Source organism: Ammodytes marinus, assembly GCF_949987685.1.
Source record: "Ammodytes marinus genome assembly, chromosome: 3".
Classification (NCBI taxonomy): Eukaryota; Metazoa; Chordata; class Actinopteri; order Uranoscopiformes; family Ammodytidae; genus Ammodytes; species Ammodytes marinus.
This window is the reverse complement of record NC_137232.1, coordinates 22,071,401-22,099,284: the sequence shown is the minus strand read 5'-3', so window position 1 is coordinate 22,099,284 and position 27,884 is coordinate 22,071,401. Positions and strand designations below refer to the sequence as shown.

General features: G+C 42.1%; 4 protein-coding genes across 4 annotated transcripts; 3 read left to right on the top strand and 1 right to left on the bottom strand.

The window, feature by feature from the left end:
• Positions 1-459: 459 nt before the first annotated feature.
• six5 (SIX homeobox 5) lies at positions 460-9,948 on the top strand. Its single transcript, XM_080053541.1, has 3 exons — positions 460-1,157; positions 3,062-4,542; positions 7,271-9,948. The coding sequence occupies exons 1-3, from the start codon at positions 472-474 to the stop codon at positions 7,912-7,914; spliced, it is 2,811 nt and encodes a 936-aa protein (XP_079909667.1). The 5' UTR covers positions 460-471; the 3' UTR covers positions 7,915-9,948.
• A 587-nt stretch (positions 9,949-10,535) lies between these two features.
• Positions 10,536-14,344, top strand: six9 (SIX homeobox 9; the record flags this gene model as incomplete). Its single annotated transcript, XM_080024803.1, has 3 exons — positions 10,536-10,946; positions 11,246-11,400; positions 14,194-14,344. The coding sequence occupies 3 exons, from the start codon at positions 10,536-10,538 to the stop codon at positions 14,342-14,344; spliced, it is 717 nt and encodes a 238-aa protein (XP_079880929.1).
• Positions 14,345-14,570: 226 nt separating this feature from the next.
• On the bottom strand, positions 14,571-19,491 carry qpctla (glutaminyl-peptide cyclotransferase-like a). The gene is made up of 7 exons (XM_080052697.1): positions 18,828-19,491; positions 18,177-18,323; positions 17,787-18,080; positions 16,396-16,557; positions 16,056-16,155; positions 15,427-15,543; positions 14,571-15,351 (listed from the first exon to the last, which is right to left on the bottom strand). Exons 1-7 carry the CDS (start codon positions 19,044-19,046, stop codon positions 15,206-15,208), a joined length of 1,185 nt encoding a protein of 394 aa, XP_079908823.1. The 5' UTR covers positions 19,047-19,491; the 3' UTR covers positions 14,571-15,205.
• Positions 19,492-20,277: 786 nt separating this feature from the next.
• On the top strand, positions 20,278-27,794 carry LOC307270403 (ribonucleoside-diphosphate reductase large subunit). Its single transcript, XM_080053476.1, has 4 exons — positions 20,278-20,437; positions 24,164-26,145; positions 26,300-26,488; positions 26,588-27,794. The coding sequence occupies exons 1-4, from the start codon at positions 20,419-20,421 to the stop codon at positions 26,786-26,788; spliced, it is 2,391 nt and encodes a 796-aa protein (XP_079909602.1). The 5' UTR covers positions 20,278-20,418; the 3' UTR covers positions 26,789-27,794.
• The last annotated feature ends 90 nt before the right edge of the window (positions 27,795-27,884 follow it).

The window sequence follows — 27,884 nt, the reverse complement described above, 5'->3', positions numbered from 1 at the left end:
ATGTGTCCAGTGGTTTCTATTCGGGGGAAAGGCGAAACCAGAGGACGTTTGTCATTTTATCATGAAATGTGACTAATATGATTAATTGGTTATGAAAGTAGCCTAAATTGATAATTACACAGGTTCCGCTCTCACTTAGTGGAAAAAAAAACTGAAATTGAAAACTTTTTCCATTCACACAAGTCACAAATGAAATTTCAGTTTTATCAAAGCAAAAATCAAATTTTGAAGATAATTGTTAGTGCTACAGTTGTATAGGTCTACCCCTATAGGAGGCAAATATGTTAATTTCTGAATAAAAATAATTTTTCAACAAAGAGAGTGCGTTTATTTAGAAAATGGGCGTGGTCGCTGGGAACTCGCAGGCACATTCATGGTTTGGTCGACTGGCGAAGAGTGGGAGCGAGCGTTGCGCTGAGGGAGGGAGGGAGAGGAGGAGGAACTACTGGAGGAAAAAAAGTTAAAGTAAAAATGGCTTCCTTGTCTTTGGAGTCTGCAGAACAATCTGAGAACAGCCCAGAGGAGCCAACGGCAACGGACACCAAAGACGAGCAAGACCCGCTCCAGGTTTCGGAACAATTACTACAGAGTTTCCAAAAGTCGGCTCTGAGTTTTTCCACTGACCAAGTATCATGTCTGTGCGAGGCCCTTCTGCAGGCGGGCAATGTGGATCGCCTGTGGAGATTTCTATCCACCATACCTCCTTCGTCCGAGCTGCTACGTGGCAACGAGACCCTGCTGAAGGCCCAAGCACTGGTGGCTTTCCATCGGGAAGAATTCAAGGACCTGTACGCTCTCCTGGAGAGCCACGACTTCCACACGTCTAACCATGGGTTCCTGCAGGACCTCTACCTGAAAGCCCGCTACAAAGAGGCGGAGAGGTCCCGCGGCCGCAGCCTGGGCGCAGTGGACAAGTACCGGCTCAGGAAGAAGTTCCCGCTGCCCAAAACTATCTGGGACGGAGAGGAGACCGTGTACTGCTTCAAAGAGAAGTCCCGAAATGCCCTAAAGGAGTGCTATAAGAGCAACAGGTACCCCACTCCGGACGAGAAGAAAAACCTGGCCCAAGTCACCGGACTGTCCCTCACACAGGTCAGCAACTGGTTTAAGAACCGCAGGCAGAGGGACAGGACTCCGTCCGGGACTCACAGCAAAAGGTAAGATTATAACAACACTGGAAACACATGTTGCACGTATGGTAGGCTATATAATCATCTAGTCTTTATGCATTGATCGTGGTTAAAATCAAAAGTCATTATCCAGGCAACAACTGTCCTAACTTTCTTAGTTTTATTTGAGAGTGGCTTGTTATGTGTTTTTTAATGACCGCAATGGTCACTCAAGAATAGGCTACTCACTATACCGAGCAGACCAAACCTTCATGGTAAACAAAGACCTATAGGCCTTCAGAGGGCAGCACAGGAAAAGTAGCCTATGTACACATGTCAGTGTTTCTGTGAAGTTCAGTGCAAAACTAAGGACAAAACCATGTACTATCTATGGACAAAACATATCCCATCAAGTGAGAAGGATTGGCTTTTGACAGCAGTTAAGCCACACAGGTCTGAGACCCAGGAGCATGTTGCTTTGTTATGAAATGTGAGATCCACCAGGGCTCAAGTTTCCTGAAACCCTGCACCGCTGCCTAGGGCCTGCAGGGCGAATGAGGTTAGACTAAAAACGAGGAACGGCGAGGGAGATGGTAAACGGAGGGGGGAAAAATCCTCAAGTTTCTGTCTTTCACACAGAATGAAATCTCAGAGTTTTAAAGACACTGCTTCACCAAACAAAAGAAAGGGGGATGAAGATAAGAGAGAATACAGCAGGCTTATCTTATCAGAAGCTTTGTGGTGGTCCAGCAGACACTCACTTACCCTGTATGGTCGACCAAGGCTGCACATATTAACCAAGTGCAGGCTCTGAACCAGATCCAGCTTCCTGTCTAAACAAGGAGACATCTGCAGATATACTGATCAACTGCAGGATATGGTTGGATTTGTAGATAGGTTGGAAAAGATTGTTTGAAAGACTTGAATCTAAACATACAATTTGTAAAATTGATGGCTGACTGATTGATGTTCTCATGAAAATGTTGCTTTATTTTGTCAGATATATTGTCACAAATGAATGACCTATGTCATTTGCCTTATACAACGGAAACAAGGCATTTGTGTAAACAGTGAAAATGTTTCAGAGTTGTTAAAAAACAACAACTATTAACTGACATAAAAAAGTCACCCTAAAATTTTGATAAATTGTAAAGTCACCAAAGGAACAGTTTTAGTACCATTACAAACTGTCCAGGGAGGATATTCTTTTGTCATTTTGTACACCAGAAATGTATATGTACAATAACTTTAAATGTCCTACAGCGATTACATTCATGAGGTGGGTGTGGTTGTGAGAAAAAAAAAATTTAGAATATTTTTTTTGTGGCCTAAAGGTCGTTGCTGCAAGACACTTTAACACTGAAATAAGTTAACATATCCTCTTTTAAACGATTGTAAATGCATTTTAAAATTGTATTCTTTGTTCAGCGTATTTCACACATGCTGGAAAGTGGTTAACCTTAAGCAAAGTATTTCGATATTATTGGCAAAACAAAAACCAAGCTTCAAATCACACTGAGACTGAGCCACAAAATCAAAGTAAAAAGTTGGTGTTCAAACAACCAGATGCAATCATGAAAGATAATGATGCGTTTTAATCTAATTGAATTTTCTTGATCATTTATCAGACTTTTAATTATTTTGGTTAATAATTAAAAAGAAATCTGAACATAAATAAGTAACAATGCCCAATCCAGTGAGACGTGTGAGTCTCCAAAACATGGTGTCAACCATGTTGTACAGCCAGTTGGCAAACATAATGAAGCAACAATAAAACTCACTTGTGGCGCAAGCTCTAAGCACTTAAAGGATTATAGAAAATGCCAAAGGGAATCAAGTGCTTGTGTTTATGCGTTTTAAGTTGAGCAAGCAGTGTTAAAGCCTATAGTACTCAATCTTTTAAAATCGCACACATTTCCCTTTTTATCTGACCTGTTTGTTTAATTTTCCAGTGAGTCTGATGGGAACCACAGCAGTGATGACGAGGCCATACCAATGGACGACTCCCCTGAAAAACTAGACAAGACTGCCGGCTCCACGGCCTCCATCATCTCCCTCTCTGCTGTCTCCGGTAGCACGAGAGGCCAGCTCATCCTCAACGGTTCTGGTGGCTTCCTTGCTTCTCAGTCATTACTTCTCAATGGGAACTCCTTGATATCCGGCGCCATAATAAACGGGCTAAGCTTGGGCGATTGCCAGACAGTCACACTGAGTCCTGTTGCAACCAACTCTCCTTTGATACTGAATGGGGCTCAGGTCATAACCAAACCTAGTGTCAGTGTACAGCAGCAAGCAGTTCCTGTGGCCGAGCAGTCGGCTTCAGCCATGGTGGCCAAACCAAGCAATCTTCCCTCAGTCGTTCTCAGCACTAACACCACATCGTCCTCAAACCCTCCGTCCATCATCTCTCTTCCTCTGCACATCAAGACAGACGCCCACAATGCAATGGATTTCATCTGCGTCCCCGATTTAGAGAGCGGCAGCCAGACTGTATCTTCCTCCTCTTCATCTTTATCCCCCTCGTCACCAACTCCGACTAGTCTCCCTTCACTAGTCCTAACACAAAACACCCAACACCAGGAGGCCCTCACCATTCCTGCCTCCATGTCAGTAATCTCCAGCTCTTCTATGCCTTTCTCCAGTCAGCAAGGGGAGTATGTTGTCTTTGCCACTGCTGGCTCCCATTTACACCCTTCAAGCTCTGTGGTTTCCTCCAGCAACTGCACCCCTCAGGTCTTCTCTCTGCCCCAGGTCGTGCCCTCCATCCAGGGCATACCGGTGTCCCAGCTGGTCCAGCAGCACTCTTCAGGAGCCCAGGTGTCCCAGTGCCCTCAGTTGGTCCCTGTATCCCCCCTCACCTCACCAGCTTCTCAGTTCCAAAGCTCCCAGACAATGAACAGCATCGGCAGCCGACTGGTGCAACACCAGCTGCAGGATGCTTCGACAACTCTGTCCGAAGGCGCCACAACCATAGTCTCTATCTCACAGCTGAACAATGGTCAGCTCGCTCAGCGAACAGTACACCAGCTTGGAGACCAAAGCACAAACTCCACACAAAGCAAAATCCACGTCCCACAGGTTATTTCCATCTCCTCTCCGACCCAAGTAGTCCAGGTCCCCCAGACCAAAGGCAGCTCTCCAGCCCAGTTAGTCCCCCTCTCCATGCCTCAGCTGGTCCCGGTGTCCCCCATTCAAACCTCTTCCACCATCTCATTTCCTCAAGTGGTACCGGCCAGTCCTTCGCTCTCCATCCCCTCTGCCGGACTGCCCTTACAGATCCTGACTTCAGCTCCTGTGAATGCTGGGGTGGCACAGGGTCCAATCAGGATAAACCAGCTGAGACCCTTTCAGAGTGTGGGGCCCCCAACCAGCATAGCCCCTGGTGTGCAGCTCCTCAACTCTGGGATCATTCAGCTGCCCTCAGCTCCTCAAGGTACATTTAATCTTATTAGACATTTGCAGATGTAGCATGTATTTGTGTGTTTTTTGATCATATAGTCATGCCTGAAATTATTCATACCCCTGGCAAATTTAGACTTAAAGTTACTTTTATTCAACCAGCAAGTTTTTTCTTGATTGGAAATGACACAGGTTTCTCCCAGAAGATAATAAGACGATGTACAGGAGGCATCAATTGTGGAAAAAAGTATTTTTAAGCTTTTATTTACATTTGAACACAAAGTGGCATGTCCAAAATTATTCATACCCTTCTCAATAATCAATAGAAAAGCCCTTATTAGCTATCACAGCAATCAAACACTTCCTATAATTGCTGGCCAGCTTTTTGCATGTCTCCACTGGTATTTTTGCCCTTTCATCTTTAGCAATGAGCTCCAACTCTTTCAGTTTCGAGGGTCTCACTGCCATCATCACCCTGATCTTTAGCTTCCTCCACAGATTCTGAATTGGATTAATGTCAGGACTCTGGCTGGGCCACTGTAAAACGTTAGTGTGTTTTTCCGCTAACCATTTCTTCACCACTCTTGCTTTGTGTTTCGGGTCGTTGTCCTGCTGAAATGTCCACTGGTGCCAAAGGCCAAGTGTCTCTGCCAACTGCCTGATGTTGTTGAGAATCTTAATGTATTGCCCTTTTTTCATGGTGCCTGTTAGAGCCATTTTTGGGTTATAAAAATGTTATATTTGATTAATGGTTAATATGCAAAATTAATTCAGTATGGTTATTTGTTTGTTTACATTTAGAAATTAACTATTTGCCTTTGACATGCTGGGGCTGCCGTAGTTGGCTTGATGAGCGCACGGTGCGCACCTGTATGTATTTAGGAGAGAAGCCAGAAGTTAATTAGATGAACGGGAAGCGGCACAGTTTTGACCGCTCAGTGACAGCTCTTTTGGTTTAATTTATTGGAAAAGGCTTCTTGAGAACTCATCGTTTTCTTTTGCTTTTTTAAAATAAATATTGTAAAGCTGACAGACGATCTCAAGCCTTTATTTTTGGAACCCAAGGGGCGAGCGTGTAATGAAAAATCCACAATCCCGAACCAGCGTGATTATTTTAATAAACAGCAAAATAAGTCACGACAGTGCCATTAACTGTGATTAGGTCCCCTGGTCCATTGACTGAAAAACACCCCCCAAAGCATTAGGTTCCCACCACCATGTTTGACAGTGGGGATGGGGTTGAAGACTTCGCCTTTTTTATGCCAAATGAAGGATACATCATTGTGGCCAAACAATTCAATTTAGTTTCATCTGACCATAAAACAGAAGACCAGAAGTCTTCTTCTTTGTCCAGATGAGCATTTGCAAAGGCCAAGCGGGCTTTTGTGTGCCTTATCTGGAGAAGTGGCATCCTCCTTGTTCTGCGGCCAAGGAACCCAGCAGTGTGCATATGGAAGATTGTATTAGATGTGCAGTGTCCGTTGGATTGTCTGCAATGAGATGCTGCCTCCAGCAGAGCCAAGATTAACCAGGATGGCCTTGGTGGTGATCCTAGGATTATTTTTCACCTCTGTCACTATCCTCCTGGTCAGTACAGGTAACTTTTGGCTTCCGACCACGTCCTCTGAGATTTCCCACCATGCAGAACTTCTTGTATTTTTTTAAATACAACAACGACCCAAAACACAAAGCAAAAGTGGTGAAGAAATGGTTAGCGGACAAACACATTAACGTTTTACAGTGGCCCAGCCGTAGTCCTGACTTGAATTCAATTAAGAATCTGTGGAGGGAGCTAAAGATGAGGGTGATGGCAAGGAGACCCTCCAACCTGAAAGAGTTGGAGCTCATTGCTAAAGATGAAAGGGCAAAAATACTAGTGGAGACATACAAAAAGCTGGTCAGCAATTATAGGAAGCGTTTGATTGCTTTAATAGCCAATAAATGCTTTTTCTATTGATTATTGAGAAGGGTATGAATAATTTTGGACATGCCACTTTTTGTTCAAATGTAAATAGAAGTTGAGAAAAAAAGTTTTTCACAATGATGCATCTTGTACATCGTCTTATTATCTTCTGGGAGAAACCTGTCATTTCCAATCAAGAAAAAACTTGCTGGTTGAATAAAAGTAACTTTAAGTAATTTGTCAGGGGTATATGAATAATTTCGGGCAGGACTGTATATGATATTAAACTGAGCATCTTTGGGATTTGGAATGTCGGCACTTTGAAGACATGAACTTAGGCTCTGGAGAAATGTATGTAACCATAATTTATACACTTTATAATGTGACTAAACAAGACAAGTGAGTCTATTGAACGATGATGAAAGCAAAATGATTCATCCGGTGGGTATTTTCTCAGAAAATCTTGATTTTTAAATTTATTTATAGAAAACCAATAATACATATTTAGTTTATGTTCACATTAGAAAAATAATTTAACTCACGAGCTGGAACTAAACGATATTTTATCTAAAATGTATTATCAATAGTTATCTATTCATCTTTTTGTTTTAGCTTCAAGATATAATAACAAATGTTTGTCAATTGCTTTTATTAATACATTTAGCTATATGTTATATCCATAACATTATAACAATCAGCATCAGTATGTGTAGAAAGTTAAAGAAAATAACCGATTGCAATACACAGGATAAGTTATATAAATAAAATGTATATATTGCCTAATCCTGTTTTATATTCTATGTTGACTATTTTTGACCTGATAGCACATGTTTAATGTATAAATACGTCACCACTGTAGGTAACCTTCTCCTTGGTGGAAGCCCCTACCTGAGTGTCCAGCAAGGCAAGCTGATTCTGACCATCCCAGCAGGCATCCAGCTCACCAGTCTCCTGAAACCCGTCCCTGAAGCTTCGCCTATCTATGCAAATGGAGTGAGCTCTGTCCTCACCCCCACCACCCATGTGGTTTCCCTACCTTCAACCACCTCATGCCCGACCCCGAGTGTCCTCACATCCTCTCCCCTAAACTTCATCAACTCATCTCCAATGTACTGCGCCACGGAGACTGGGACATCTGGCACCCTGGACCACTCAGTCATCCCCATCACACCAAACACTCTTACTCCAGAAAGTATGCTCACCCTCAGTCCCATGTACAGCGGAGTGACACCCACCAACCAGTTGTCTCAACCGGCCTGGAGCCCCATACCTCTTTCCGCTGCCGGTCTGACTATGTTTGATGTCCGCGGCAAGGGGGACCTACCTGTAGACCCGGCTTTGTTAGACCTACCTGGAGGAGAGTCGCTGCTCCTGGGAAGCCCCTCGACAGACCAGGAGGAGGAAGCCAACTCGGAGCTGGGGAATTCGCAAGAGATGGGTGGGGACTCCAAGATTCTTACTCAGCTCCAGTCCGTCCCTGTGGATGAGGAGTTGGGCTTATAATCTGTTTACGGTGCTCGTTGGCAACCTCACGGCTCTAAAAACAAAAAGGATTGAACACACAGTAGGTTACAGTCTCAGCTGTTGTTGTTTTATTCCCCATTGTCAATCCTCTACGACCTTCATTACAAAATGTGTCAGTTTTGACGAGATGATACTCTGTCAGGGGGGGTATGGTGGTGTTTTCACATCAATCTTCAGCAGCTCTTTTTCACAAGTGCCTTATCTGATTTATCAGATCCCGACTGAAAAACTGAGACGGATTAGTCTGCTTGGCCCAGTTACAGGTCCTGATGTAAGAAAGACTTTATTATTGAGACTATATTTGCCAATTCTCTCAGCTCTTGTGGACTGCACACCAACGCCAGCTGTCCTTAGAAAAGATATACAGTATCTGTTTTTTTTATGTGAGTAGAGGCAGTCATTTGTGGATCCACCACAGGAACTTTACAACAGACTTTGTGGCAAAGGCATGAATTTAGAAATAGTTGAGTATTGCCTGCGTTTCCAGAACTCCAAATATGTTCTTTTGTTTTTGTCACAGCCTCAATATATTATTCTTACAACACTCCAGGAATATAGTGAACATTATATTCCTCACAAACAGAACTGATTTGAGTTCTATCTGAACTCATTATTACATAGATCTAAGGGCTATATAACAGTATTTTATTACTATAAAAATACTACTTGCTGAAGTCCAGGTTGTAACGTGTAGCCATACTACATTTGATCAGTGAAAAGTTATGAATAAGATTCTGTAGTCTTTCAAGTGAGAATGGCGCCCTCCATTAGCACAAATGTAACAGGAAATAAAAGGGTCTATAGTCTATGCAATGCATGTTTAGTTTCATAGGACACTATGTGGCACAGTGATGGGGTTTAAAAGCCGGCACACTTGGGAGAAGAGAAGCATTTAAATGAATCGTTACATTGCATTACACTAAAACGTTTGCTGTGATCCCACTTGGTGATATTTGTTGTCAAATGCATTCAAAATGTCTGTTTGTTGATATTGATAAGTGCCTTATTTTAAAGCTTCATGTTAGATGTTTGTGATTTTGTTTTTACATAGCTATATACAAGACCAAATTTTGGGATTCACTTCGACTTTAATTTTTTTTGAATACCCATATTTCAGTTTGTTTGATCTCCATTGAAATGTTATGTTATGATGGCTCCCATGGCTCGTAGTCATGGCGCTATCTCATCTTTTATTTTGTATATTTTGCACCTTTCATTCACACAATGTTTACACCACGCTGCATCGTTGCTATGACGGTTGGCCAGAATATCTAAAGCGGTGATATCCTGTTGTAAATCAGTGGAACAGCTCCTTCCATTTACACCTACACTCGTCATCATCGTGTGTGTGAGCTTTTCTACTGTCATAACACAGCAAGCGGTTAAACCTTTGGCCAACCATGGTACACAAAAATACACTTCAGTCCCGCATCTATTTGTTTTTTCTTTTTTTATCAGTACGTTTGTTTTTTTGTACATTTAATCTATTTAAAGCATGCATCAATCGGTTTCTAGTTTTAACTGAAAGAGAGCGAGTCCTTGTGGAAAAACAAGGATAGGAAATGATATTCATTTTCACTTGGTAGGTCACATTGTTGTGCAAACTGAGATTTTATTCTCTCACTACAGGTATTACATCTGTTTTAAAAGCAGATACGTCCTTTTGAATTGCAGTTGGGCATCCCCCTTGTTAATAATTTTAAGGTCTTTTTCTCCCAATGGTCTTTGGGTTTAATATTAAACGGCTTGGACAAATCAATTGTATATTACATTTGGCTGAACCTTTAAGAATAAGTTAGGGGTAAAGGGAAATGTGTACTATATTTAAAATATGGTTGCCTGTGATTGTTTCTTTTTAGCCATTTCTTACCAAAGTATGTAACCATTAAAAGCCTCTGTGGGCTTACGCACATTTTTTTGTAGCCCAGGTTTTGTTTTCACTCTCTGCTACCTGACATGACTCCATAATTAACCAAAGACAATGTATTTTGATGGACTTTTTTGATAGTTTTGAAAGGGATCATTTGTGTATTTTCATTCAAAGTCCTTGTATTTTCTATTTTTTTGTATTCAAATGCATTCTATTTTTTATATTACATGATATTGTAATAAACAATATTTACATAAAGGCTGGTGTGTCTGTCAGTGTTGTCATGCATGGCACTATTAGTTTCACTGAAACTATTTGCTGGATGATTTTGCTTCTAATTTGGCAAGAAAATTTTATTCAAATGCATTTTCTTTTTGCACAGCCATCATCTCCCTTTCTTTCTCTTTCTGTGGGTGAATGCCAATGCAATAGCAAATGTCCAAAATGTGTGTTTGAGGGTGTGTGTGCATGTGTTTGTACAAGAGGAGGAGAGACGTTTGGTGTGTTATTATAGCCCTGATGGTCTCCGGTTACCTGGGATTCGATTCTGCCAGGGAGTGATGAGTTATGATAAGCACACATGCACGTTTGGTTCCCACATCCACGGAGGCTTCAGCTCTCTCCAGTACAGACTGAAGAGAGGTTGTTAAACGATAGCATATCTTCTCACAGACTTTGGTTCAATTCTCATCTGAGAACTTTTTTTGGGCGGAGGGGGGGTACCACAGCAATGCTCTTCACAACTGAGCAGGTGGCGTGTGTGTGTGAGGTCCTGTTGCAGAGCGGTTGCATTGATCGTCTTGCTGGCTTCCTGCGCACTCTTCCTCCTCCTCTGCTGGCCTCCTCCTCGTCAACGTCGACCTCTTCTCTCCATGGGGAGCTGGAGAGTGTGCTGAAGGCCAAAGCTGCAGTGGCCTTTCACCAGGGCCATTTCACTGACCTCTACACTCTGCTGCAGGGCTTCCCCTTCTCCACACGCAGCCACCCGCTCCTGCAGCAGCTCTGGCTCCGAGCCCACTACATGGAGGCCGAGAGGCAGAGGGGCCGGCCCCTGGGAGCTGTGGGGAAGTATCGCGTAAGGAGAAAGTTCCCCCTGCCACACACCATCTGGGACGGAGAGGAGACTAGCTACTGTTTCAAGGTAGGAAAAAACTCTTGTTTCATCCTAAATGTGTAACCCCTAACAGTTACTTTCTGGTAAAGGCTAAGAGATGATTAATTGTCTACTTCTTACTTTTAGATATATAAGTAAGTAAACAAGAGTTTCAATGTTGAATAGCAATAAGCTAACTACAAAAGTTTTCAACTTCAAAAGTGGCCTAGGATTAACTTGATAGGCTAACTCTGGGATTAAAAAACAAACAATATGGCATTGATAGGCTATCCTTATTATCTGGGTGTCAATGTTAAGTCATGACTTAATTTATTCAACTTAAACAGGAAAAATCAAGGAATATTCTCCGGGGGTGGTTCAACAATAAACCGTACCCTTCCACTCGGGAGAAGAGGGAGCTCGCTTCTGATACGGGCCTGACAACCACGCAGGTCAGCAACTGGTTCAAGAACCGCAGGCAGAGGGACCGAACCACGGACCGGTCAGTGATGGGAAGCAGCAGCTCGTTCTTTAGGGCATTTGTCACATTTTTATCATTTATTTATCTCCTACACCAACAGAAAGTTATCTGAAGAAATAATGTTACATGACGAACAACAGGATACAGTTAGGTTACTTAAAAGCTAGTGAAAAAGATGCACTCACCAGGGAGCGGATGGACACGGTGACCAAACGAACCGTTGTCGTTTAGTCTCGCGCCAAAAACAAAATTGGCTATTTAAGGCTACTTAATATATAGGCTAATAATAATTAATTCATATAGGCTAGCATATTATGTTTGGTTAAAGAGAAATTGCTTCTCGTAAAAAAAAAGGCATAGGCAGGTGTCATCAGAAATTAATTAAAATCCACCAGGTCTGTTGACACCGCGACGGCGGAGAGATATTTGACTAATTTATCAGTTGAAATCAAGCAATTAAAACTGGTGGTCCAAAGTGATTATGAGAAAGTTAAAATCGCTTTGTAAATAAAAAGGCTAAATAGCAATAGCTCCTAGGGCCTACTACATCGTTTAGTCTACTGTTTAATTCAATTAAGGCTCCAATTGGCCTATTTCTTGGTATTCTGTAGGCCTAGGGTAGGCCTATTAGCATAGACTATTATGTTTTATTGTAGCCTAGTGAAAGATATATATAGATATAGCCTAGCAGCACACCCTTGTGGTTAAATTGAGAAATTACTTAAGATTTAACTTGTTTCCAGGCATGATGTCACAACTACAGCCAGTATTTACAGGTGAAACTCGAAAAATTAGAATATCGTGCAAAAGTTCATTTATTTCAGTAATTCAACCTAAATGGTGAAACTAATATATTAGGCTATTAGACTCATTACATGCAAAGTGAGATATTTCAAGCCTTTATTTGTTATAATTGTGATTATTATGGCTTACAGCTTATGAAAACCCCAAATTCAAAATCTCAGAAAATTAGAATATTACATAAAATCAATAAGAAAAAGGATTTTAAATACAGAAATGTCAGCCCTCTAGAAAGTATAATCATGCATATGTACTAAGTACTTGGTTTGGGCCCCTTTTGCACAAATGATTGCCTAAATGCGGCGTGGCATGGATGCTATCAGCCTGTGGCACTGCTGAGGTGTTATGGAAGCCCAGGTTGCTGTGATAGAGGCCTTCAGCTCGTCTGTATTGTTGGGTCTGGTGTGTATCATCTTCCTCTTGACATTACTCCATAGTTTCTCTATGGGTTTCAGGTCAGGAGGGTTGTCTGGCCAATCAACACAGAAATACCATGGTCAGTCAACCAGTTACTAGTGGTTTTGGCACTGTGGACAGGTGTCAAATCTAGCTGGAAAAAGTAATTCAGCATCTCCATAAAGCTTGTCAACAGACAGGAGCATGAAGTGCTCTAAAATCTCCTGATGGATGGCTGTGGTGACTTTGGACTTGATAACACAGTGGACCAACACCATCAGATGACATGATGCCTCAAATCATCACTGACTGTTGAAACTTGACAGTGGTCTTCAAGCCCCTTGGATTCTGTGCCCCTCCACTCTTCCTCTAGGCTCTGGGACCTTGATTTCTAAATGAAACGCAACATTTAATTTGGATCAGTGATGATTTGAGGCATCATGTCATCTGCTGCTGTTAGTCCACTGTGTTATCAAGTCCAAAGTCACCACAGCCGTCTACCAGAAGATTTTAGAGCACTTCATGCTTCTGTCTGATGACAAGCTTTATGGTGATGACAATTTCCATTTCCAGCTAGACTTGACAACTGTCCACAGTGCCAAAACCTCTAGTAACTGGTTGACTGACCATGGTATTACTGTGCATGAATGGCCAGACAACTCTCCTGACCTGAACTCCATAGAGAAACTATGGACTATTGTTAAGAGGAAGATGATACACACCAGACCCAACAATACAGACGAGCTGAAGGCCTCTATCAAAGCAACCTGGGCTTCCATAACACCTCAGCAGTGCCACAGACAGATAGCATCCATGCCACGCCGCATTTAGGCAAGAATTCATGCAAAAGGGGCTCAAACCAAGTACTTAGTACATATGCATGATTATACTTTCTAGAGGGCCGACATTTCTGTATTTAAAAAGCTTTTTTTATTGATTTCATGTAATATTCTAATTTTCTGAGATTTTTTATTTGGGTTTTTTATAAGCTGTAAGCTATAATAATCACAATTATAACAAATAAAGGCTTGAAATATCTCACTTTGAATGTAATGAGACTATTTAATATTTTAGTTTCACCTTTAAAGTTGAATTACTGAAATAAATGAACTTTTGCACGATATTCTAATTTTTCGAGTTTCACCTGTAGTTTGTTTTGTCTGTTTTCCTGGTTTCCTTTCTAACTTTCATGTCATTTCTGACCCAGCCACTCCCTCCTGCTCTGCACTCCCTGTTAATTGCATTCACCTGGCTTGCCCTTACTCACCTGCTCCCCATCTGCTAATCAGCCCCTCAGTTTATATACCAGTCCATTTCCCTCAGTCACTTGCCAGATTGTCCTAGTGTCAAACCTAGCGCTCCAGCATTCAGATATCATCCTGTGTTCTGATCCTGCCTGTTCGTGTTTCTACCTGTCTTTTGGACTTTTGCTTTGGATTACCCTTTTGCCTGCCCCAACTGGACTTGTTGCCACGCTGTTTTACTACCTGGTTTGTCATCCACTTCCTATTAAACTGTGTTGCTGCACCTGAACTGTTTTGTGTCTTGCAATTGGGTTCTTGTCTGTCTTTTTCCTGAAATTCTGACACATGATCGCATTCACATCTCTTCTTTCAGTTTTCAATCATCTTGCTCTGGCGGAAACCTGGGGGAAGTCTACCTGCCCTCTGACGACGACTTTTCCCCTGCGGATAGACCGCATCCCCTTCACCACTGCGCTTCATCTAAACGCCTCTCCCACCCTCCTCCTCCTCTACACCACCTATGAGGAGATTTGATGTTTAGTATGTAATTTTTTTTAATAAAGATTGCTTCTTCTAGGATGTCAAATCAATTGTCAATAAAACAATACTTTGTAAGTAAAGTTTGTAAGTAAAGTTTGTAACCAAAACATAACACGTCAAATATTGTTCTTTGAGTTGTTCAATGGAAGATAATATGGGACTATGCTACTAAAGGTTTCTGCATTTTGACTTCATTGCAGACTCATCCCCACACCTTTTTACATGGTGTAAATAAAAAAAAATTGGATTTTCACTTTAATCCATACTATAATCACATCCTTGCGATGACCCAATGTGCAGCAAAGCCGTATTAGATTAACGACAGCAGGTTTTAAGGCCAAAAAGGATTCTCCGTCACGGGAAGCTAACATCAAGAAAACAATTCAGAGATATGACCTAGCTGTTTTCTGATCATTTTTTCACAGCTGCCCAGGGAGCTCAACCGTCCTGTCCTTTAAGAGGACTTAGGTGCATTTCTTTCATATTAACGGGTTAAATAGATGAAAAGGTTAATTTTCATTAGCCAAAGCACTTTTAATATGTTTTTTAATTATTTTTATATTTCAAAAGAAATAAATTAGTCCACAGATTCAGCTTTCCTCCACTTTTCCTCATGTACCATGAACTATTAAACCTTATTACGACTCTTTTGATCCACATCACATGTCCACACATTTAGGAACAGGTCAGTCCAGCAGGGCCAGAGTCTTTGGTAAAGTCTTGGACAGACAACAGTACGGTTTAAGTTCTTCCCTGTTGCATGTTGGTCCCACACAGGCCTAGTACTCCAGTACGGGCCAAAGAGTGGACCCTCACCTCAAGCATTTGATAGCGCTTAGGTGTGTTCAGAAGCCCAGATATTCTGCCAGAAACACGGCCATGATCTTGGTCAGGTTGACCACGGTGGGACGGTGCATGTTCTCCTCTGTGTCGTCCAGCGTGTGCCAGAACTGTGGGAATGGGGTTGTGATGACGTGCAGCACTGGGACACCTGTATGAGTATTGGAAAGTGGATGTTAAAAACTGTCTGTTAAAATGTCTTAAGTGTGTCCTCGTTATAACTCACCTTTGTGGAGGAAGGGGATGTGGTCGTCCTGCACTGGTCCAAGGTACACATCCTTCCTAAAGTACGACTGCTCCGAGGGGTGAGATGTCAAAAGCCCCTGTCGGTGGAGTCTCTTCTCTGAGAGTGAGGTGAGAAGAGTTAGGGAACAAAAAGATGGGTTCATTTAAAGAGGCAATTCAAATTTATATATATAGCACATTTCGTACACAAAGGCAACTCAAAGTGCTCCACAGAAAACAACGTATACAGTTGCATTACATTTTTTTATAGGCAATAGAAAATAGAAAATTTGTTTTACTTTTTTTTTTACTCAAAAGTGGTCAGAGTCTGCCTGGGCTTGTCTGATATCATCTGGAAGGCTATTCCAGGTCTGAGTTGCATAATAACAGAATGCTGTTTCACCATGTTTTGTTCTAGCTCTGGGAAAAACCAGTAGGCCAGCCGCAGATGACCTCATATATACAGTATATGATATATTTAGGCCCAAAACCACAGAGTGATTTGAAAACAAGCAATGAAATTATAAAATTGATTCTATGGGTGACTGGCAGCCAGTGTAATGATTTGAGAACTGGTGTAATGTACTCATATTTATAAATACTCATAAGAGAGTTATAGCTGGTTCTTACCTGCAGCTATGAGCCTGTCAAACCAGCGGGCTGTGTTGTCAAAATGATTCGCTATCAGCGGATCTGGGCCGCCAAGCAGGTCTAGCAGCACAAAGAGATCCTGGACAGAAAGTAAAAAAAGTTAGGCGGGCAATAGCTGGAAATGAATATGTCTTTTTATTGTATCCTAACCCTATCTACAAGAAAGAAGAGGCAAAGTTAAGTAATCCATCTAAATTACTGTAAGTCCATAAAGACAGGTCAGACCCAGCTGCTATTGTTAAGTTTACAATATGCCGTGCTCAGGCTGCTAAATTCAGCCTGCTCATACATAATTCAGAGTGCGTCTCCATCTCCTCACCACGGCCTGAAGCATGGTGGTGTGTGTGGAGCCTACGGGGTGAGGTGTGTCGGCCATGCGCTCGGCCAGGTGACGGGATCCGTACAGAGAGTCCGTGGCGGTCCATTCTTCAAACGACTCCTCCCCGTCGAAAAACACTAGCTGCAGAGTCACTGGAAGTTTCTAGGGAGGAAATCACAACGTTGAAATATGCTTAAAGCTCCCATATTATACACTTTTCGGTACTATTATACACCATATGATATGGTCTTAGTGGTCACTAATACGTTTTTCTTTAATTGTTTGCTGAAAAAAACTTTCAGATAATTTATTGTACTATGCTGAAGTTCAGCTAATCTCACAATGGCCTATTTTTTAAAAAGAGCTGCAGCTCCCCTCGTAAATATACAATCTTTGCGCTGCCCCCGCCCCCTGTCCGGAAGCGAAGCCAGATACGCCTCGCCCTCTGTCTGTCAGGGCCGTGGACCAATAAGAAATAGGGGTGTGGGCTGCACAGTGGAAGCTTCTGGCTTTCCAGTTTGTGAGGTCAGAAAAGGGGAAAATTCTGACTGGAGTATATTGGGTGGGGGAGGGGTGGTGGTTTCAGAAAGGGGGATTGTGAGAAAAGGAGAGTGTTATTTTTTTAAATATTTTGGCAGTCTCTAGGCACACTGTGGACCCATGGATATGTTAGAACACATTTAAAAAGTGCATTTAGCATAATATGTGACCTTTAATAGAGAAAGCAAAGCAGCATCTCCAGTAGCTCCTGCAGTAACTCCATAAATCAAAGCCTCTAGGGAGATAATGCTATGTTCAGATGACTGCTGCAAAGCAAGCAAGCGGCTTGAGTCAGCATAACTATCTCATACTGCAGGCACAGGAGAAGGAAATGAGAGCATGAGAAGAAAATAAAAAGAGAAACTGCTCATCAGCATCTCAGGCAGTTAAGTTTCAGGAAAGTATACAATCATAAATTAACTACAGGTGCATATAAAAAAATGGAATATCAATGAAAAGTTATTTTTTTTCCTCCGTAATTTAGTCCAAAAAGTGAAACTTTAATATATTCTAGGTTCTTTACACATAAAGTGAAATACATCTATCACTTTTCAAATGGTCAACATTTCTGTATCATAAATCCTTTTTTTGATTGGTTTTAAGGAGTATTGATATATTTTGAGATACCGGATTTTTTATTCCATGAGCTGTGAGCCGTAATTATCAAAATAAAAACATAAGGAATAACTGACATATGTCACATTGCATAATGAATCCAGAATATAGGCTATGAAAGTTTCACTTCTTGAATGAACTTTTCCATGATATATATGTATATATATATTTTTTTTTTAGATGTACGTGGAATCAGCTCTAATTGCTGTTTATAATCAATCAATACACTCATATACCTGCTGTTTGAATGTTCTAAGCTGAGCGTCCAGAGAGGTGGCGAGCTCCAGGATCATAGCACAGGGCACTGCAGAGTCGCTGGCCCCCAGAAACACCTTCTCTGGGGCCCGTGGGTCTGGGGGCAGAGCCTTGGAGTCATAGTGGCAGGCGAGGAGCAGCCTGCGAGGGGCAGAGGGGTCCAGAGTGGCCACGATGTTTGTGAACGTAACATGGCCACGAGGGGTCGAAGACTGGAAGGAGTCCAGGTCAACAGCCCAGCCGGACGACAGCGAGGACAGAGTGGAGGTGATGTGCTAGAGAAGAGCAGAGAAGGTGGGGTAAAGAGTAAAACAAATATGTCGAGGGAACACGTAAAAGGGGAGGAGGAAAATATAAATATTCACACGCACTTGCTGTACAGCCAGGCTGCCTTGTGTCCCCGGGAGCCTCTCGATTAGGATGGGCCTCAGGTGAGTCTCCCAAAGGCGGGTACCGTCAACCTGAGAGGCCAGCCGGCGAATTTGAGCCGGAGAGCACTTACTGGCTTTGTGGGATAACTGGAAAGAGCAGAGGGTAAGGTTAGCCATTAAAAGCAGACGGGGGAACAAGAAATGCAGAAAATATGTATTCTGCAGCAAAGTGCTAAGACAGCAAAGAGAACCCTTTTCCACGTCAAGGAGGTGTTGTGGTCCAGGTTGTGTACATATGCTTAAGTGGAACCTAAAGGGTCTATTTACCCAACACTATCTTTCTGTTATCCATATGTGAAGACAAGAGGGGATCCCATCCAGGAGGAAACTGAGAATATTTTTCTGTCCATGACTAATCAATTAACTTACTATTATTGATTTTAGACATCATAGCTTCTTAATTTATCAAATGTTTAAAAAAAATTGATAATTAAAAAAGAGAGAGGGGGAAGATGAAAACTGGTGGGAGGATAGCCTATAAGACAAAAACCTATAGTTATCTGACACGTCTTGTATCTGGTGGTGGCTAGCTATAACATTTAATTTAACATGTTGATACTTTCCAGAGCCATGATGGTTACTCTTACTTACCCTGTCTTTGTTCAGATCTGCAGCTGGCATGCGGTTTACCTGTCCGTCAGTGATGTCGTTGGACAGGTAGACCCCCAGCACCACCGCCAGCACCAGAACCCCGAGGAGACAGAGGAGCAGCACCCGGGCCCGGGGCATCCGCACCCGGTCACAGCCGGGAAAAGAGCCGCTGCCGTTGCTCTGCTGCAGAGGCTTGTACCGCCGACTGGACCTAGGCATGACTGACGAGATACCGATTCCCTCTCTATGTGCGTGTGCGAGCCGTGGAAATACAGCGACGTGTCCAAACAAGTAGGGGGGTAATCCTCACAGGAAGTCACTGCGCGATGGGTACGCTGGTTCTGAACTGAAGCGGTCTGCCAGCCTGTTTGTCTTGGTTCAACATTATGATCCACTCCTCGCTCGACCGGTCCTGGACGGGACCCCAGTAACCCTTATCTCTGCAGACATGCTTGACTTTGAGGCCGATTTCATCCAGGAAACATAATAATTCACACAAAAACAAATTATATCTGCCTCTTTGCGACAATTTCAAAAATATTTTCATCCACAACGGAAAAAAAATGTGTCATAGAGCAAACTTGTCAAGACTCGTCAGGAGAAAAAGTCAATTCAAATATGTTTAGATTATTTACGCCGCCTCGTCGTTGAGCTCTCTGACAGCGTAACTTCTTTCAGGCTTAAATGTTCGGTCGGAAAACAGCTTCGTGCTTCGCTAACGCCCCCTGTATTGCAAGAGGAGGAACTACAGCAAGTGCAATAGCCTACATAAAGGTCTATTTTAATAGTTAAATTTCATGCTAGTTTTTCCATGTACTCCATTTTTATATAGGCTAGGCATATATATATATATATATATATATATATATATATATATATATATATATATATATATAAACATATGCTATACCACATGCTATACCACTAAGCCACAGATCACATACAAAATACAGTCAACAAATGATTATGATGCAATGCATTATAATATATTAAGATAGCCATCAGTAGACAACTGCAGCATTTAAGTGAGTAAGACGAGTATATCATGAATAAATCATATTGCATCAGGAACCTCTACCCGGGTAGGATTTTTGCTGTAGTTTGCAGAATTATTTCATTGTAATACTTTACCTGTGAGTTTATTTGATAGACAATGAAGACTTGGTGGGTGCAATCGAGCAAAATGTGTAAGAACTTAGATTGAGCACACATTCGTATTCCCTTTGTTAAGAATAGCTAGGTCATATATGGTCTGAACAGAACAAACGCATTGATTATATGACCTACTTCTTCTCTCCCGCCAGATTTTGGATTTTCGTCCGGGAAAATGAACGGAAAAGGAAGCTGTCCCACGTTCTATTGTCGCTGATTGGTCAAAATGCCCGTCTCTTCCTGGATCCGGTTACTCCTTCCGCATAAATACAACGGTGGCGGGTTTTGTTGGGCTTCATTCGCGCTTTTCTTCTCTGGACAAGGAACTGGGCTAGATCTTGCATCTACCTGCTAATTTTGACATCGAGGAGAGATAAACCTTGAGTAGAGTTCTGCTGTTTTTTCCCTGGGGAGACGAGTAACTTCACATTTCGCCACCATGCACGTGATTAAGCGAGGTGAGCTATTTTTTCCTGAATAATTTTGTATTCATGTGTAACTAAGGCCTCTACTAGCTTCAGTGCTGTCACTGTCAACAATATTATTTTAAGATTAATAATGTGTTATATCACAGCTGAAACATGCACACCATGCACGAGTCAGCTAACGTCAATTAGTAGATAGTCTGGTCTGTTAAAGTGATTAGCGAACCAGTGTCAAACAGCAGAAATATTTCCACTGCTTGTTAAATTAAAAGCATGTCGTTCTAGTAAAAAGTAACATTTAAAAAAAAGGCTGAACATGCAAGTGAATGTTTATTTCAAATAAGTTGAATGTAATTTCTGCTGAATGTTTTTGTTGTAGCTGTATTATGGCCTTTGTTATAGTTGGCGCCAAAAGCTTTGTAGCCTAGCCTAAACTGATTGTCTATCTGTTGTAAATACTGATTCACACAAAAAAGTTAACTCTTTGACATAAACTGAGATGGCTTAATTGTCTGTCACAAAGTTAAAGACGTTCTTTTTGGACAATGCTCAACAATAAAACAATAATTTAGAAACACTCCCATACAAAGGGGAAATATGACACCCAAACATGATTTTTTTTTTTTCTTTTTTTTTTTTTTTTTGAAGAAAGAAGTGTTAAACATGTCAGTGATGATCGTAGAGGGAATACAAAAAGTTGACTATTTGAACTCTTCACAATGCTTAGTTAGTTCCTTTTCTATTTTCAATTACAACAATAACATAATGTATTTAGCAGTGGTGGAATATAATTACCAGTAAGTACATTAACTTTTGCACCGTGCTTCATTACTACTTTTAGTTATTTTTACTTGAGTATTTCCATTTTGTACTAATACTCTTCATTTCAGAGGCAAATCTTGTACCCTTTTACTCCATTACGATTATTTTATCATTTAAGTCACTTTTAAGGTAAATCTTTAACACAATTAAGGTAGATCATTAACACAATCAACTTATAAATTGAGATGTGTTTATAGTTCAAGATGCTCATCAGTGTGTGTGTGTGTGTGTATATATTTAGTGTGTATGTATGTATATATATATATATATATGTGTGTGTGTGTGTGTGTATATATATTAGTGGTGGGCCGTTATCGGCGTTAACGTGCTGCGTTAACGTCAGACTCTTATCGGCGATAAAAAAAATATCGCCGTTAATCTCTTATTCCACCTCCTGTTCGGCTCAGGGGAGATAATAATAGCCGGGGGCCGTTGTTGACACTTGAGGAGCCTTTATTCTCTCACACACCCGCCGCTCTCTCTCTCCATCACTTGCCCACGACACAATCGGGTATTGGAACGCAGGGTGGGTGTGTGTGGCCACCGGTCGCCACGTGACTATAAGTTTCCAAGTTTTAAACACTTCTATCTCTTCAACGTCAACGTCACCGTACCCGAATCCTAAATATCCCCATAGCAGACGCTATATTTCATCGGGGGGGGAAACTTTGTTTTGCGCCACAGTTCGGCCGTAATGCTGCTGCACACACAGACGCAGACACAGGCGCACACACACACGCTGCATGACAGAGACGAGGGGCGCTACCAAAAAGACGAGAGGAGCGGTTGGAGCGTTTAGAGACACATGCGTGCACATTTATTTACATAAAATCGCAATCGCAGTCATTTGTGCAGTTATGTAAAATGCTTCATTAAGGAAAATTACAGAAAAAGTAACGCACAGTGACTTTGATGAGTAACTTTAATCTGATTACTGGTTTGGAGATAGTAACGCGTTAGATTACTAGTTACTGAAAAAAGAGGTCCGATGCTGGTAACGCGTTACTAAGTAACATCTTGTTGAACATTATTTATTTTCATCACCAATTATCATAGTAGAACAGCTTCCTCAAGCAGTTTGTGATGCATGTTGGAAACAGGAGATGAGCCCCTGGTCTGATGCGCCACCTGGCTTGAGAAACACGTTCTCAAAGACTTACTTTGAGTCATTATTTAGGAGCACACACATATTATGAATGAATTCAAATGAGACATTTTAATCTAGATTAATTCCAAAATTAATCTAGATTAATCTAGATTAAAAAAATTAATCTATGCCCACTTCTAATATATATATAGGGGAAGGTGGGGTGATTTGTGCATTTTGGAAGTTGCAAAACCCCTTGTTTCTAGAAAACCGTGGAAGAAATTGGAAATGTGACCACATATTTAAGAAGAGCCATCCATTTGACTCATCCTGTAAAGAAGGGAGACACAAGGAATAAGATATAAGCACATTTAAGCTCAAAAAACTGTGTTTTGCCTTTCAAAGTAAAATTTCCATGATCAAGGTTTTTTGATTATTGTGTCTGAACAATTATAGACACGTTTGAAAACATTTGACACATGTTTTAGTGCTTTGGTATGCTACACTTTGAGTCTATATAGTTAGCACAATGTCAACCCTAAATTGCTGCATCATGCCTATTATCCAAAATTCTGGGGATGGGGTGATTTGTGCGCAAGGGCCTGGGTGAGTTATAAGTAAGTAAGTAAGTAAAATGTATTTATAAAAGCACATTTATGACAGTTTGCACTGTCCAAAGTGCTGTACATAGTGCATTCAGTAGGTAAACAATGAAGGTAAAATAACAATAACCAAAATAAAAGACGTAAAGCCCATACATCCACATAAACACAGATAGTAGTGCAGAGGTAAGTAAGTAGTGCAGAGGTTAATGGGGAGGAAACACCAGGGTGTACATATGGGTTTTGAGCCTTGATTTAAAGGCAGAAATGTAGGGGGAATCACATTTGTCAGGTGGCAGTTGGTTCCACAAGCACGGAGCAACTAGTGCAAAGTACATTTCTGAGAGTTGTGCCAGTGGCATGGCTGTATACGCTGGTCACCAAAAGAAAGTGATAGTCTACAGTAGCTCAGGAGAGAGTGACATCTCAATTCCACTTAACGACACCACTGATGAGAGTTCAGATGGCCAGAAAGATGATGATGGTGACTTTGTCATTGTGACACAATGACGCACAAATCACCCCACTACGTGGGGTGATTTGTGCGACAAGACAACTTTTTTTCCGAAAGCTATATTTCTTAAACAGTTTATTCCAGATCCAAAGTTTTTATTGCCAGGGATGCACAACATCCTGAAATATATGTACATATTTGAGTTGGAGACATAACTGTCAAGGCCTCACTTTAAAATCACTTTGAGTAAAAAGTTGCACAAATCACCCCACCTTCCCCTATATATATATATATATATATATATATTTTTTTTTGATGCATTTGTACTTGTAGGACTAGAATGCAGCACTTTTATCTGAGCATTTAACTTTTCTTTACAACAGTATTGCTATTTTTTATAAAAGTAATATTAATGTCTTACTGATAGTTAAATATCTGGAGAAATTGCACACTTTGATAAGACCATGTTGGTGACTATATTTGGGTGAACTAATATGACTTTTGTAACTTTATCTAATGTGTAATTCATTTCAATAGAAGCAATTTGCGTTAAATCAAAGAAATGCTTCACTTGTGTGGCCCGAGAGGCTCAGTCAAAAGATATAAAATATTTAAAGGAAAATGGACACAAGGATATAATGAGAAATAATCCAGAAAGGCAATGCAAAAGCACATTTTAGTTTCCACATGTTGACCAATTACAAAAGATGCAAAACTGAACAAATAAAATGTTGGTGGTGATTGGATGAACTCTAAAAGTTTATTTATTTTATGTATTTTTTTTTTTTTTTTAGATGGCCGCAAGGAAGGCATCATGTTCGATAAAATCACCTCTCGCATCCAGAAGCTGTGCTACGGGCTGAACTCCGAATTTGTGGATCCGACCCAGATCACGATGAAGGTGATCCAGGGTTTGTACAGCGGTGTCACTACTGTGGAGCTGGACACGCTGGCTGCAGAGATCACCGCCACTCTCACCACTAAACACCCCGACTACGCTATCCTGGCTGCACGCATTGCTGTCTCCAACCTGCACAAAGAGACAAAGAAGGTGTTCAGTGACGTCATGGAGGACCTGTACAACTACATCAACCCCTTGAACAGACGCCACTCCCCCATGATCGCCAAGGAGACGCTGGACCTCGTTCTGGAGAACAAAGACCGCCTCAACTCGGCCATCATCTTCGACCGAGACTTTACCTACAACTTCTTCGGCTTCAAAACCCTGGAGCGGTCCTACCTGTTGAAGATCAACAGCAAGGTGGCGGAGCGCCCGCAGCACATGCTCATGAGGGTGTCTGTTGGAATCCACAAAACGGACATCGACGCCGCCATCGAGACCTACAACCTGCTGTCGGAGAAGTGGTTCACCCACGCCTCCCCTACGCTCTTCAACGCAGGAACCAACAGGCCACAGCTGTCCAGCTGCTTCCTGCTCGCTATGAAGGACGACAGCATCGAGGGCATTTATGACACGTTGAAGCAGTGCGCCCTCATCTCCAAGTCGGCCGGAGGAATCGGAGTGGCGGTCAGCTGCATCAGAGCAACCGGTAGCTACATCGCTGGCACCAACGGTAACTCCAACGGGCTCGTGCCCATGCTGAGAGTCTACAACAACACGGCGCGTTACGTGGACCAGGGCGGCAACAAGAGGCCCGGCGCCTTTGCCATGTACCTGGAGCCCTGGCACTTTGACGTCTTTGACTTCCTGGAGCTGAAGAAGAACACAGGGAAGGAGGAGCAGAGGGCCAGAGACCTGTTCTACGGCATGTGGATCCCTGACCTGTTCATGAAGAGAGTGGAGAGCAACCAGGACTGGTCTCTGATGTGTCCCAACGAATGCCCCGGCCTGGACGAGTGCTGGGGGGAGGAGTTTGAGAAGCTCTACACCGGCTACGAGAAGGACGGGCGGTTCAAGCGTGTGGTGAAGGCTCAGCAGGTGTGGCACGCCATTATCGAGTCCCAGACAGAAACCGGCACGCCATACATGCTGTACAAAGACGCCTGCAACAGGAAGAGCAACCAGAAGAACCTAGGCACCATCAAGAGCAGCAACCTCTGCACAGAAATCATCGAATACACCAGTGAGGGTGAGGTCGCGGTGTGTAATCTGGCCTCCGTCGCACTCAACATGTATGTCACCCCAGAGCGGACTTTTGACTTTAAAAAGCTAGCTTACGTCACCAAAGTAATCGTGAAAAACTTGAACAAGATCATCGAGGTTAACTACTACCCGGTGCCCGAGGCGGAAAAGTCCAACAAGCGCCACAGGCCTATTGGAATCGGTGTGCAGGGTTTGGCAGACGCCTTCATCCTCATGCGTTATCCCTTTGAAAGCCCAGAGGCTCAGCTGCTGAACATCCAGATCTTCGAGACCCTCTACTACGCGTCGCTGGAGGCCAGCTGCGAGCTTGCCGCCGAGCTGGGCCCCTACGAGACGTACCCAGGCTGTCCCGTCAGCAAGGGCATCCTGCAGTACGACATGTGGAACAAGACGCCCACCGACCTGTGGGACTGGAAGCTGCTGAAGGAGAAGATCGCTAAGCACGGTGTGAGGAACAGCCTGCTGCTGGCCCCCATGCCCACCGCCTCCACTGCCCAGATCCTGGGCAACAACGAGTCCATCGAAGCCTACACCAGCAACATCTACACCCGCAGGGTCCTCTCCGGAGAGTTCCAGATCGTCAACCCGCATCTGCTCAAAGACATGACGGAGAGGGGGCTGTGGAGCGAGGAGATGAAGAACCAACTGATCGGTCAAAATGGCTCCATTCAGGTAAGCTATCTGTGCTGCATTATCGGGAACTCTGTACATACACTGTCAAGATTCTGATTTCATTGTTTTCTATAGTCTTACAACTAACTAAATTAATTAAATCTTCATATTTTACCAACTAATGTTTGACATTTTAACTTTATTGTTTCATCAGGAGATTGCTGAGATTCCTGACGACCTGAAGCAGCTGTATAAAACCGTGTGGGAAATATCCCAGAAGACCGTACTCAAGATGGCGGCTGATCGTGGCGCCTTCATCGACCAGAGCCAGTCCCTGAACATCCACATCGCAGAACCCAACTACGGCAAACTGACCAGCATGCACTTCTTCGGCTGGAAACAGGTGAGTGAGACAATCGAAGTGAAACGAAAAGCAGTTGGAAATCTCCTATGACCGTACTGTAACAACACTCTTTTAATTCACTTCTCTCTCTTGCCACAGGGCCTAAAGACTGGAATGTACTACCTGAGGACAAAGCCCGCTGCCAACCCCATTCAGTTCACCCTGAACAAGGACAAGGACAAGCCCAAGGACTCGCCAGAGCCAGTGCAAGCCACTGAGGAGGAGATCAAAGAGCGCAACATGGCCGCCATGGTGTGTTCTTTGGAGAACAGAGACGACTGCCTAATGTGTGGGTCTTAGACGCGTCCATTTCCCACTCCATAAACACAATCTTGCCTACGACGGCCTCAGTATCGTGTGAACGCACCTGCTGTGAAAAGTCATGTTTATTTAAGCGCAGCCGTTACTAGAGAAACAACTTTTTCACTGATAACACATTGAGCTGAACGCACTGAACAGAATGTATGAAATTAATTTTATGAAAGATAAGTGTTCTGTAATCTCATGTCAATGCAAGTACTTACTATGAAATGTTTTTTGTTTTTATGTAATAAAAAGGCTTTGTAATAGTAAAATAAAAATGTTCATGCAAGTTGTTTCTAACTTGTTGGATTGTGAGAAAGATTAGATCAATTGATTTGGAAATTGGACCAGAAAACAAATGCTGATGTACAGCTGCTAAAATAAGGATTTATCAAACTTAACAAAGTAAATGTGTGTGTATATTGTATATATGCATACTGGTGTAAGAAAAGGAAAAATATTTGAATGCTTAAAGGGACACTGTGTAACATTTTAAGTAATGTATTAGCTGAAATCAATATCCTCATTCATAAATATGTCCTCATTGGTGTAAAATCACCTCTGCCAATAATCTGAATTATCCTCTTGAGCGGAGAATTACAAATATTAATATTACATTTTGTACATTGAGCAGGCAAGTCTTATGGAGGAATCCATGTTTTTGGAATGTCATCAGGTGCCTTGTTTAAAATTTAGAATTGTTCTTGTCCTTGAAGGCCACTGTAGCTTCTGTTATTATTCTAAAGGGTTGGGGTTACCCAGGGAGTGTTGCATTCTAGAACTTTGTAGAACTTTCTTGATGATGTCATATTACACACTGCACCTTTAAGACAAATCCATATTTCCAACAAATCTAAGGTTAAAATGGACGTTTGGTTCTAAAGATATCTAAAGTAAGTGCAAGGTCCAGTAACTTTTTTTTTTTGACAAAAGCTAAAATATTAACCATTTTGTAGTCATAACCCACCCCTCCCTCAACTACAGCATCCAACAATAAATGAAACATTTCATTCATCACAACTTGGTGAATATCTTGGTTTTTCCTCTTCACAGTGCAATAAGACTTAGAGGGGGAAAAAACCTTTCAATGGTT